The sequence below is a fragment of the Neoarius graeffei genome, chromosome 12 (genome assembly GCF_027579695.1).
Source record: "Neoarius graeffei isolate fNeoGra1 chromosome 12, fNeoGra1.pri, whole genome shotgun sequence".
In the NCBI taxonomy this organism is placed as follows: domain Eukaryota; kingdom Metazoa; phylum Chordata; class Actinopteri; order Siluriformes; family Ariidae; genus Neoarius; species Neoarius graeffei.
Window position 1 is genome coordinate 42,876,180 of NC_083580.1, and position 14,266 is coordinate 42,890,445.

General features: G+C 38.5%; 1 protein-coding gene across 3 annotated transcripts in view; it reads right to left on the bottom strand.

Annotated features, from left to right (window-relative positions):
• Nucleotides 1-14,266, bottom strand: part of lifrb (LIF receptor subunit alpha b) — a 55,814-nt gene that overhangs the window by 16,775 nt on the left and 24,773 nt on the right. For all 3 annotated transcript variants that reach the window (XR_009655743.1, XM_060935916.1, XM_060935915.1), the window contains 6 exons: nt 8,197-8,324; nt 7,923-8,074; nt 6,929-7,082; nt 4,657-4,718; nt 4,346-4,568; nt 4,073-4,255 (listed from right to left, as the gene is read on the bottom strand). Coding sequence is in view for 2 of the 3 variants with exons in the window: in XM_060935916.1 (XP_060791899.1) it covers nt 4,073-4,255; nt 4,346-4,568; nt 4,657-4,718; nt 6,929-7,082; nt 7,923-8,074; nt 8,197-8,324 (902 nt within the window). In the remaining variant the exon portion in view is untranslated. The remainder of the gene's footprint in view (nt 1-4,072; nt 4,256-4,345; nt 4,569-4,656; nt 4,719-6,928; nt 7,083-7,922; nt 8,075-8,196; nt 8,325-14,266) is intronic.

Consider the following 14,266-nt stretch of genomic DNA (forward strand, 5'->3'; position numbering starts at 1 on the left):
GGATGCTGAATTTGGCAGGTGATTTTGTTATGAACCCTACTAATTGGCTTGCCATTTTCTGGGCGATGAACATCAGCATACTCTGACAGGCTTTGTCGGAGTGCAGCATTGACCCTACATCAACCTCATTAAGTTCTTGCAGTTCGATCACCTGTGGCAGCATTTTGAATGACAGGTCGTTCTGGCAGATCATGTACGCAGTGCGCATACAGTACGCTGTGGCCCGTACCCTCTCCTCATTCTTCTTCCTCCACAGACTTGCGCTTACATTATTGGCAGTTTCAAATGCTGCATCACGTCTCTTTTGGAGAATTTCAAGGCATTTCACGTGGGACTGGCATTTGCCATGCTTGTTAATTTTATCATTCAGCTTTTTAGCTGAGCTGGCTTTAACACCATTCACAAATGCCAGATCAATGTGAAGGCGCTCGTCTGTGTTGGGGCCTAAAGTTTTTACTTCAGAGCAAGCTGCACATTTCACTGACCCATCAGTTGACACTGTTAGCCACTCTCGACCCTCTTGCCATTTAGCAAATCGTGCCGGCTCTAGACAGCCACCAACCGCATGCTGCGAGATGTGCCCAGACTAGTGAACAACGTCATCATCTCTACGGGACATATCCTGGGCATCCTCCTCCTGTTCATCCTTTGTGCTGCAGGTAAGTGTGGATGTTGGGTTTGATTGTTTTTTATTTGCTGGCCCAACGAAGAACGATGAAATACTGCTCTGGACGTGTTTCATTTTCGCACGTTTTCATTAGCAATGCTAATTTCTACGGAAGCCGAGAGAGGCCCTTCATATAATCCTTTTTTTATTCACCTTGTTATCCAGAGATAACGACATAATTCAGGATCTTGAGAAAACAACACAACTAATTCGAGATCTTGAGAAAAGAAAACCGTTATTTCATGATCTCGAGTAAACAGCTGAGAAATGGTTCATTCAGGTATGCCAAGAGACTTGTGATATGCTGACTTTGGGGCTATTTTTCATTCTGTATAGACGCAACTTTGGTCATTAGAATGTCTGGAATAATCGATCACCTAATAAGGCAATATTTTGATCAGGGGTTGACACAGGGAGAGATTGCATCAAGTCTTTTAATAGGGGATAATTTCAAAATTAGTCCGCGGCACCTCCGCAGAAGACTGGCCCGGCTTCGTCTCTACCGACGGAGATACAGTGATCCAGCTGAGATCATGAAATAATTGTTTTGTTTTCTCGAGATTTCGAATTAATTATGTCGTTATCTCGGAATAACGGTTTTGTTTTCTCGAGATCTCGAATTAGTTGTTGTTTTCTCGAGATCCTGAATTAATTATGTCGTTATCTCAGGATAACAAGGTGAATAAAAAAAGATTATATGAAGGGCCTCTCGCAGCTTCCGTAAATTTCCGTACAGAACGCAAAGATATTGTTATTATCTACAATGTATCTATTTGCTGGGGACGTTCGTGAACATCAAAGCTGCCACTTCGGGTCATTTTGAAAGTGAGTGCAATGTAGACCATAGAAAACTGTGTCACAACATGCCTGTCATGTCAACTTTTTTTTTGGTTTGTTTGTTTTATTGATGGGGTTGTCCCCGAGGATTTTTTTTTCAGCAGAGATAAAAACCAGAGGGGGGGATGATCCCCCCCATCCCCCCCAGCAAATCGCACCCAGCCCCTAAAAATCAGTACATGAGCTGCTTGCTGTAAAGGTCACAATAATGTATGCTATACCACAGTGCTACCAGAAAGTATTGATTATTTTTCTATAACAGTAGCTCTGACAATAGTTCTGGCTGTAAAAACATAGGATTGTGCATGCTGAAGTTTTCTGTCAGAAGACATTTATTTAACATAGCAGTGATTAACAGTTAAAAAAAATAGTTGGCAGGTTGTTATTGTATAAAAGCAATAAAATACTTGGGGACATGCTGTAACATCAGGGATAACAGTAACTCTACTTCATAGAACGCATTACTTCACCCCGTTGTTCATTATTTTTCTATAACAGCACACACCCAAGTGTTTTATTCCTTTCTTAGGCTATAGATATATTTGAGTTTTGTCAAAAGAAGAAGAAAAAAGCCTTTATTTATCACATGTACACTCAAGCACAGACTTAAAGTGCATATCACGGGCAAATTCAGGAGCAACATCAATGTAATTCTCCTATTTTATATTAAACTTTGGTTAAGTATCTGTCACATTTTGCATTTTGTCTGTGATGACCTGGCGACTTGTCCAGGGTGTACCCCGCCTTTCGTCCGTAGTCAGCTGGGATAGGCTCCAGCTTGCCTGCAACCCTGTAGAACAGGATAAAGCGGCTAGAGATAATGAGATGAGATTTTGCATTTTGTGCAATTTTTTTTTACCTTGCGCAATACCAGAAAAATTCAGTTGAAATCAAGCCATTTGAGGCGAATTGGTCCGCCTCTGAAAAAAATTGACATTTGGATTTCCCGGCAAACATTGATTTTCGTGACGTCGCGTGTGGGACACGCCTCCCTTTAAATCCTATGTCAGTGCTGGTTTGTTTATGAGAAAACGACCTGGTGGTTTTCTGCAAATTTCTTCAATGTTATCGTGTAATTATTAAAATGGTTAACAGATGTATCGTAGGAGGGTGTAGCAACACCAATCTTGATGGGATTAGTACTCATCGTTTCCCAAAAGACCGGACAATATGACAGAAATGGGAGCGCTTGGTCTATACAGGCTGTGCACTGAAACTGTGCAAAGCTCGCGCAGCCTGCTGGCGCTTCCACAGGTAACATCACGAATCTGGCTCCAGACTCCCTTGGGATTTTTCCAGACTCGTTTTATTTTATTTTTTTTCTGCTGTAGACAGATGGCCTTGTGCAAAATTACCCTTCTGGATGAGTGTGTAAAGGGACATACTTTCATATAAAAAAAAAAACGAAATTGGTCCAGAATATGCACTTTAAGCACACAGTGAAATTCTGCATTTAACCCATCTGAAGCAGTGAACACATAGACACACACACACATGCACACACAAGTGAGCAATGAACGCACACCCACAGCAGTGGGAGAACATGCAAACTCCACAGAGAAAGGCACCCGTTGACCACTGGGCTCGAACCCAGAACCTGCTTGCTGTGAGGCAATAGTGCTAACCACTACACCACCATACCACCCCAATGGAATTGAACTACTAATTTTAATTATGTAAAAGTAAGTTATAAGCTAAAGTGTGAGAAATGCTTTATCAGAAGAAACAAGGTCCAAGTCTCAAAGAGTCTCAAAAATTGTAAAGGAAGGGTGGATGAGAAAAGTAAGTAAATAAAATTGAGGTTTTTTTAAAATTCCCATATCATTTAGTTATGAAAAAGCCATACAGATACAATACATAGCACTATCATTGGTTAAAAGTCTTCATTTTCACATTATTCTCATTCACTATTTTCTAATGTCAGGATTCTTTATTGGCCATGAGTATCTACAAAAAGGAGGTTACAACATTTTGCTAGCACCAACAGTAGCCTTCCTATAACCTTCCCTGTAATTAAGATTATAACTTATCACACTGTACAAGATTCCAGTAGAATCTTGGCTGCATGCTAAAACAGACATGGCAGAGTATATGATGAAGATTCGTAATTGAAGAAAATTACTACATTCTGTTTGTCATTAATTGGCATGATCCAGGATCATGCACAAAATCAGCTTGAGGTAATAAGGATTTTGTTTGTTATTTCTAGCTGTCCTGTGACTTTGCTATCATTCTTACGCATGTCCTCTTATTGGTGACTTTTTTTTTTTTTCATGCGCACATTGTAGCAGTGCACCTACTGAGAGATTCCAATAAAATATTTCTCACACCATCATCACAACTTTGCCACTGGCTGTCTTTTGTCACAATTATTCTAAATAAATCACCAGTGAGCAAGTCACATGATCTCAACTGACAACCAAAGAAAACTGAATTCTTTTACAATGTGCGATTTTTGTCTGCTACAGGAAAAACAGGCAGAAAATCGGGCAGTGTCAAGTTGTCTTAAGTTACAACACCGGCTAGAAGGTAGTAGTTTGGATAAGCACTGATTTTCCAGTAACTGACCTGCAGAAATATTTGCTCTGGAGACACCGGGGGGAACCTTCATCCATTCTACAGCACACTGTTGTGCTTTATAAGCTGGATACCAGTCCAGAACATAGCCACATCTGGGCCTTGGACTCAGATCCCAGGCCATATGAAAAGCTCCATTATTTCCTTTAATATCACTGATGTTAACACCACCACCTGTGAAAAGAATCAGGGTAATAATATCATCCTTTTTGTGATATTATTCACACATTCAAAGCACAATGAATGTCCAACACACTTCTTCACCTGGAGACAGGTTGGGGATTGTGATGGTGGAGGGACGAGAGACCCCGACAGAGTTCTTGGCAGATATGGAAATAACATGAGGTGTTTTTGCGCTGTCTGTTCGCAGTTTGTGGCAGAGCTCTGCTGGGGATTTGGTGACATACTCTTTGCTCTTGTCTGTATAGCTTTCCAAAACCAGCTCATAGCCTGTAATGTCCCCATGACTTTGGGCTTTACTTAGATTCTATAGAACAGCGAGAAAACAAAAATATACATACAATCTTAAATGTGACAGTGTATTTGGCTTTTTTACGAGAAGAAAGTGCACTTACTTTCCACACAACATAAGTCTCTTCACCAGAAACATGCATCCACACATCTACAGCTTCTGGAACTGAAAAAAAGAAAAAAAAATCTATGAGAATCAGGGTTGTTTTCTAGATTGAATAAAACGTTTATTGACATGGCAATTCCAAAAAAATGACATTAATAAAAAGGGAGACAATACCTATAATTTACCATCATGAAATCCTTATTCAATTAATATAAAAATGAACAAGAGTGCTCAAAGAGCACAATATCCCCCACTGGCAACTATGCAATAACTGGTAAAATGCGACTGAATTGAACGAAATTGCAATATGCGTATTACTGACATATAACAAAGGATCCTGTCAAGTTTTGTGAAATTCCTCCACAAATTGTGAGAGGAGTTGATTTCAGAAGGTGAGAACCCCTTCCCAGGACGGACGGACATCGCCACTACATAATCCTCCTTCATGCCTTTCGGCCAGCGGGGGATAAAAATTGTGAGGGAAGTTGCTTTCAGAAAGCAAGCACATCTTGATGAAATTGGCAAAGTACAAGTTTAACATATGCAAAACAAGTTAATTCCTGTAATCATCTTAATATTATAAAGCAGTTCTCTCACCGGCCTCTCTTTTTTTCTCTCTTGAAGTTAACAGAAAAAAATACAGCTTTTGCTTTACAGTCTATAGTGAACTCTTTCATATTACACATCATTCTAAACACTAGAAATTCCAGAGTACAAATAAAAATTTTTTTCGAAAATAAAATATAAATTCGTCATGTAATGTCTTTTGTTTTGCAGGTTGTTGAAATGTGTCATCTTTTAAGAACTTGTCCATGTTATATCACATCAGCAAATTAAATTAAATTATAGCTTAATTTTAATAGAAGCCCTGACTTCTGCATAAATGGTCACATGATCAGACGTGCACATTGTCTCACTGTTGCAAATTTAGGAAGTAATTTGTCAGAATGTCACAATGATACTGAAATTCAACCAAACAGATTTTGAAATAGAATAGAAACGTGTGTGCAGTCAGCAAGTACAACCCCAATTCCAAAAAAGTTGGGACACTGTGTAAAACATAAATAAAAATAGAATGTAATAAATATTTGCAAATCATGGAAACCCTATATTTCAGTGAAAATAGCACAAAGACAACATTATCAAATGATGAAACTGAGAAATGTTATTGTTTTTTGAAAAATATATGCTCATTTTGAATTTGATGTCAGCAACACTTTTCAGAAAAGTTGGGACAGGGCAACAAAAGACTGAAAAAGTTGTGTAATGCTTTAAAAAAATTGGTTAATTGCCAACAGGTCAGTAACATGATCTGATATAAAAATAGCATCCCAGAGAGGCTGAGTCTCTCAGGAGTAAAGATGGGGAGGGGTTCACCACTCTGTGAAAGACTGCGTGGGCAAAGTGCGATAATTTAAGAATAACATTCCTCAATGTAAAACTGCAAAGAATTTGAGGATCATATCATCTATGGTACATAATTTCATAAAAGATTTAAGGAATCTGGAGAAATCTCTGTACACAAGAGATAAGGCTGAAAACTGACATTGGATGCCTGTGATCTTCAGGCCCTCAGGTGACACTGCATTAAAACAGACATGAGTCCGTCGTGGAAATCACTGTATTGGCTCGGGAACACTTCAGAAAATCATCGTCTGTGAGTTAAAACCATATATAAACAATATCCAGAAACCCCGCCACCTTCTCTGGGCCTGAGCTCGTTTATGATGGACTGAGATGAAGTGGAAAATTGTCCCAAGGTCTAACAAATCAAAAGCAGAAATTCTTTTTAGAATTCATGCACACCACATTCTCCAGACTCTTTTTATACCCAATCATATTACTGACTTGTTGCCAATTACCCAAATTAGTTTTTAGCATTACACAACTTTTTCAGTCTCTTGCTGCCCCGTCCCAACTTTTCTGAAATGTGTTGTTGACATCAAATTCAAAATGAGCACACGTTTTTCAAAAAACAATAACATTTCTCAGTTTCAACAACTGATATGTTGCTTTTGGACTATCTTCAATGAAATACAGGGTTTCCATAATTTGCAAATGATTGAATTCTGTTTTTATTTACAATTTACAACAGTGTCTCAACTTTTTTGGAATTGGGGTTGTATAATACAGTCTCATATATGCCTACAGAGTTACACATTTCCTCTCATGAGAATAAAGTCATGAATTGTTTAGTGGATATTATAGAGAGGATTTTTTTTTTTCTTACTTGTTAAAAAAAAAAAAAAGTGAATATTTTTAGTGCTTACTGTCTTCTTTGGTGACGAAGATGATGCGGTTACTCCAGTCCCCCCATTTATAAAAATGCTCACGAGAGCCGCACCGTACACGAGCTTCATACTTAGTAAAGGGCTGAAGATCTGCCAAGACCACTGAGGTCAGTCCTGTTCCTTTAAAGCTTTTCTAAAGAGAAAAGATATTTTAAAGAGACAATATGCAAGAATAAAGCACTTGGAGGCAAGTGGGAAAATAAACAATGACAGGGTAGTGTGATGAAGTGCAGTTACTGTTACCACACTGAAATTGACTATTTTCCAATAACAGCATCCCAAATCTTTTATTCCTCTTACACAACGGTAATTTTCCAAGAATTACATGTTTTCTAAGAACAATTGCCATAATTTTTTATTAATTTTAGTTGCATTTAATATAGTAAAACTTCTCCAAAACCCAAGTTAGTCATTCAGTCAAAATAAAATAGTGTTCCTCATCACCTTAAATGTAACCAATCTGCCAAGACATTTTTGTGCCTGAAATTTATTTCAAAACAAGTTTGTCGTCAAAGTAATGGTTTGCATTCTCCTGAAACAGCTTTGTGGACTTGCATGTTTGACACTGTTGTAGGACATCACAGAGCTAAAAACATTCATAGTTCCAACATTAAGCTGAGTCACTTTGTTTCTCAGAACATACTTGCCATTACTACATGTAAGCATCAGAATCAGGTAAGAGGTGTGGCCCAAAGTTTGAAAGTAGAACTGTATGTTAGAAGTTATGCAAATAATAAAATAGTCCCATTTTTAATGTATTATTCTGCTTTGTGTACAAATACTGTTATTGAGCCAGGCAATGTATTTTGAGAAAAGTACGTGATGCACGATGCTAAACTGATAGCTATAAGCTTCTAATACTTGTTAGCTAGATTAGTTTTATTGCTGTGTGACTACATTTGAGGTAAATGTGAAATGGTGTCAATTTTATATTTGCCCCCACTGTTCCTTTAATTAGAATGAGAACACTTACTTTAATTATGGGTCCATTGACCTCATTGACCTCCACTTGGCATATCATTGGAAAGGAATGATACTTCAACAGTCCCTTCCATTCCCACTCAAGAGTTGCAACTGTTGCATTACAGAGAGCGGTGGAGGCGAGCGTTGCTGCTTTCAGGTGCACTACAGGAAAGTTGGAACATGTTAGTTACTACTAGAGAATGAAATGGAGAAATATCTCAGTCTTAGATTTAACCATTCAAACAATTACGGATATAAGAGCAGAAACGTCTATCTGCATTTACCCCTGTGTTTTGGATCAGCTGTGTCAAAGATTATTTTTGTGCCAAGGCGACTTCTGACAGTTAGGGTCCAATTCATCACCCCCTTGTCTATAGTCTCATTCAGAACACAAATCGGAGGGTCACATTGCCTAAATGAGACACATAATAAAGCAGAATGAAAATTCTTTGTCGGAAATTAAAAGTAGAATAAGCACACATTGTACAATCAAAGTAAAAATTAGACAAAAGGACAGAAGACAGAACTGTATGGTTATAGCATTTCTTGATGTTAATGAATTTGAAAGAGTTATAACTTTTTTGTTTAGTGTATTTGGTATCCGGAGAAAACATGGCATGACCCCAGTCGAAGTTTGTGCGCTTTATGTTTTTAAACATTTTTCACTTGAAATCACAAATGCAACTCTGTGTGTGTGTGTGTGTGTGTGTGTGTGTGTGTGTAATAGTTTGATCTACCGTACATCCTTCTTATTGTGCAATTGATGGGAGTAGTGAATACATGTACTCGTTATAGTACTTTACATGGTTCACTGTAGCTAATTTTTTTTGTACGTATTTACTTGAGTTTAAAAAAAATAAAATATTCAAGCTTGTTATATTTATTTTTCATCAAAGAATGATAATGCATTTAACCCCAATAAAAATACAGGATGTGCAATTTTTAATGAATTCAAATTTGAGACAAATATCAAAATACATAAATCAGTTTCCAGCCAAAAGGCTACATTTCAGGTGCCAAAATGTTAGTCAGCATCAGCTGAGACAATGGAGTATCCCAAGCCAATTTATCAGAAATGATAATGACCTTGATCCTGACCTTCTGTGAATGTGCAGTTTTTTTTATTTTAGTCCAGGGCGTTCAATATACATGATGAAATCATAAGCTACAAATTATGCATAAACCTGTGAAGCTATCAGCATTTCAGAGTTCAACATCCAACCTATGAAAACATTCCCAAGTATAACTGAGTGAACGATACTCACTATGCAGAATTTTTTATGTTTTACACCAAAGGTGGCAAACTTAAATTTTGGCTGGGCCACATCAGCATATTTTTGAGACCTTGAAGGCCGTAAACAGCCTTTTTTGTGTGTGACTTATATGTGTGACTTATTTACAAAATCTATCAACAAACACCAATAACCTAGGGTCTAAAATTAGTATAGGATGTTTCTAGAACAAGGAGGACTAACAGAAACTAAGTGTGTGCACTGTTGGGTAAAAACATTTATTACACTTTTTTTTTTTTAATTGATGCATTCTTTTGCTTTATCACATTTTATTGGATACCAGATGCTGTGATGAGAAACAGGACTAGCTTATTGGGATGATGCATTTTTCCTGTTTCTGTTTGAAATCCACTGGCCAGATAGCTACACTATAAGCACACTGATATTGAAGTATTGAGCCAGGAAAGTAGCTTGTGGAAGTTTACTGCAAAAGAAAAGTAGATGAGGATTTATAATATAAGGTGTAATTTCCCCTATTATTAACATGTTACTTTAATCTTTTTCAGTGGAACTGTCATCAAAGTATTTTATTGAAACATTATTAATATGAAAACCAAAATGAATACTAAGGATTATTTGACAGTAGACTGTCATAAATTAGTAAATAACAAATTAATGTCCCCACAGCTCCTACTCCTGTCTGACATTGACCAGAAATACACAAGTCAGAACACCACATGACATACTTCTACAACCTCAAATCAGAAAAAAAAAGTAGGAATAGTATGTTGAAATTAAAACTGAAAACAATGATTTCTGGACATAATTAACATAAGGCTTCCTTTTTACACAAAGTTTTATCTGGCATTTGGGATGTAACTCCATATTGATGTGCTTGACAAAGGTTTGACAAAATAATCCAGAGCCCATGTGGTTATATCAGCTATAGGTGGAAGACCATTCTTGATGCAGTGCCATCTGAGGGATCAGAGATCATGGGTGTTCAGCTTAGGCTTGCACTCTTGCCCTTTACGCATGGACATTCCTCCAGATTCCTTGAATCATTTAATGATATTATGCACCACAGTGGGTGAAATATCCAAATCCCTTTATATATTTCTTTGAGAAACATTGTTTTTAATCTTTTACTCCAATTCAACAGTCTAATTTCATTACCTTCATCTTCAATCATTAACTTATGTACTAGATCCCTTGCCTACACACTTTCAACAAACACTACCAGAAGGAATCAAACTTCTATTAAAGTACGTTATTGTGTCTGGCTCTGAGGATTTAAAACCTTGTTCTGCTTTAAAACCCTGGGATTCTGGATCTCCAGGATTTAAACAAAACAATGTGTTGACATGATGGAGAAAAGGGTGTGAGTTTAAACCCCACAGCGGCACGAGGATCTACAGAGGTGTGAGTTTAAACTCCACAGGTACATCACTGTCTGAACCCAATTTCTTTCAATGAAGAGGATTTAATGTGGATATGCAACAGTAAGCAGTGAACACACATTGGAACTGAAGGTAGATGATTTCTTTTTCTTGTTTTTTAATCTACCTATGAAAATAGGTGAAGGTAGGAGGTAGCGCAAATATGTCGAGGAATCAGGTTAAAATGAAATGGATAGAGGGCATGAACATCGATCTTTTGGAATGCAAGAGGAAAGCAAAGGAAATGGTATCCTCCTTAGATCCTCCACGTAATATTAATGGCAGAAAAAAGGGTTATATCGAGATAATGGCGGCTCTATGGGAAGAGAAAGGTTATGGATATTTGGGACTGAAAAATCAGAACTTACAGGACCAAGCATCGAGATTAGAAAAGCTGGAGCTAGAGCAAAATCTCATAAGAAATAGCTCGTTATTAGGAGGCGAAATAAAACGAATTGCTGAAGAAAACAATTTACAAGATGCTTCTCAGAATATTAGCCAACGCCAAGGTGATAATGCTAATTCTTTGGACTTGAATTTGCATTTTCCCTTCACAACAAGCGAAGGCAACCATCGACCTTCTCCCTCGGGACCACCAAGTAATGAACAGACAGATCAAAACAAAATAGAGCCGAATTTGCCTCATTATGAGGTGCTCCCTTCAGAAATCAAGAACAAAACATGGGGTGATACCAGTTATACAAGTTTTTGTAATACCATCAATGATATTTATGAGGAAATTGTCCATTATAGGAGAAATATCTTCAATGTACCATCCGGCCGAGTAGGAAAGAGTTTTATTGAAGAATTAACCTTTTGGTTGAAGCAATTTAATTCAAATTCGGACTTGAACTCGATTGCTTTAAAAGCTTTCATGGTGCTTCCAACCTTGATTCTGCAAAAGCCTTCTGCCACTTCTAAAAGCAAAGAACATAGTGCAGTAATAGAGCGCCGGTTAGCTCTTTGGAGACAAGGAAATCTGAATATGTTGCTTAAAGAAGTGAGATTTATTCAAGGGAAGTTTGTGAATTCAAGGAAAGCCAGAACAATCAAAGACATATCCAGGATGTTTGCAAAGCTTGTTTTGCAAGGGAAATTGTCTGCAGCAATAAAACTCTTGGATAAGAAGAGTTCATCAGGTTTGCTCGATCTTTCACCGGAAGTTCTGCAAGGGTTAAAGGATAAGCACCCGGATGCGGGTGATATCGCCGAGGATACCTTGCTGTATGGCCCAATTGACTATACTCCTCCAAGTATATATGATCTCATTGACGAAGAAATGATCTACAAGTCAGTTAGTAGAACTAAGGGATTAGCGGGACCATTGGGAATGGATTTGGAACTCTACAGACGAATTTTGTGTTCCAAGAATTTCAAGATCGAGGGGAAAATCCTGAGAGAAGAGATAGCTGTATTTATGAGACAGCTGCTTACAAAGTCCTACCATCCATCTTTATTGGAGGCTTATACATCATGCAGGCTTATTCCACTCGATAAGGACCCTGGAATTCGACCTATCGGTGTCGGAGAGGTATTGAGGCGTATAGTTGGCAAGACTGTCTCTGGATTCCTAAAGGAGGAAATCAAAGATGCTGCTGGTCCCCTACAGGTCTGCGCAGGGCATAGTGCAGGAGCGGAGGCTGCGATACATGCGATGAGTAAAATTTTTGAAGAGGAAGGGACAGATGGGATTTTGCTGATCGACACAAGTAACGCCTTTAATCAAATGAATAGATCTGTGGCTTTGCACAACATTCAAATTTCATGCAAGGAAATGGCGCGTTACATAATTAACACCTACAGATGCCCGTCTAGACTTTTTATTTTTGGTGGAGGTGAGATATTCTCACAGGAGGGTACTACACAGGGTGACCCCCTTGCCATGGCATGGTACTCAGTCAATATATCTGTAATTATTCAATACTTGAGAACGCACTCCCCGATGGTCAAACAAGCATGGCTTGCGGACGATTCTGCAGGGGGTGGGAGAATTACATCGTTATATGACTGGTACAAGATTTTGTGTCTGGAAGGAGAGAAGTATGGTTACCTTGTGAATGGTTTGAAAAGCTGGCTGATTGTTAAGTCAGAGGTACTGGAAAATGAAGCAAAGAGGGTGTTTGGAGATGAAGTCAATATCACAATTGAAGGTCAGCGTCACCTAGGAGCGGTCATTGGATCACAAGAATATAAAGATCAGTATTGCGATGAGAAAGTGCATGGATGGAAAGCTGAAACTGAGACACTCTCCGAAATTGCAAAGAGTCAGCCCCACGCAGCCTACATTGCATTTACGAAAGGGTACAAGTCAAAGTTTACCTATTTCATGCGTACAATAGAATCTTTTGAGAAATATGTCGATCCAATTCAAGAGACGATAGAGGATCTATTTGTCCCAATGCTATTTGGCCAGTCTGAGCCCTTACCTACTGAGGTGCGTCAACTTGTCACCTTGACAATGGCTCAAAGGGGATTGGGCATACCAGATTTGAAATCTGAGGCACCACAGCAGTTTGCTGCTTCAATGTCAATAACAACTGATCACATGGATTCCATTACAGCCCAAAGCACCTTCATGAAGATAGGTGAGAGATCTGTAGAGGAACTGAAACAGCATCAGCGATCTTTAAAGATGGAGCGTGCTAAGGAGAAAATGGATGCCATCGATTCCATTCTTTCTCCAGATCTGTTATGATCTGTTAGTCAATCAAGAGATAACGGTGCAAGTTCATGGCTCAACGCGTTGCCACTTGTGGATCAAGGCTTAGCTCTCAACAAGCAAGAATTCAGAGATTCTCTGCATTTACATTATAATTTGTCCCTTGTCGATCTACCAAGACCGTGTGCTTGTGGGGAAAAACTTGATGAGAATCACGCCCTTTCATGTAAAAAAGGAGGGTTTGTTGCGCAGAGACATGATAAATGTTAGAAATCTATTAACATCATTTATTAATAAGGTCTGTACCAATGTGGAAGTTGAGCCACGCCTTCAACCCCTCGACAATGAGCGGTTTCACCTTAGGAGCGCTGTCACCAGCTCAGAGGCAAGGCTTGATATCAAGGTGGGAGGATTCTGGTCGAGAGGAGTGACGGCATTTTTTGACATCAGATAGTCACGCATGTTAACTCCTCATGCCACCGGGGAAAAACTACATCTGAGGTGTTTAGAGAACAAGGAGAAGAGAAGAAATGCAAATATCAGCAGCGTGTACTCGACGTTGAGATGGGCTCATTTACACCCCTAGTCTTTGGAACCAACGGTGGAATAGGGAAAGTGTGTGAACGTTTTCTTAAGTTCCTGGCGGATAAGATGGCCCAGAAGAATGGCGAGCGTTATTTCACACCATGACTATTAAAAATATTAAATCATGACCCTTAGCAACAGGTTATGTACCCAAATTATTTAAACTGGCAGTTATCAATCCACTGATTTAAAAAAAATAAAAAAATGCTATTGACCCTTGCCAGCTGTGTAGGCTCAAAACACATCCATGGTGAAATGTTCAAAAGAAATGTTTAATTTATCAACAACCACTCTCAAACCTACAGATTCTTTTTATTTCAAGATATATTCAGACACTGCAATTTGAGAACTCAAAGAACTCCTTTGCTTCAAACACCATGCAGATTTCTGCTGTTTCGTTATTGATACAAAGGCACTTTAAAACTCTGGGAAGATGCTG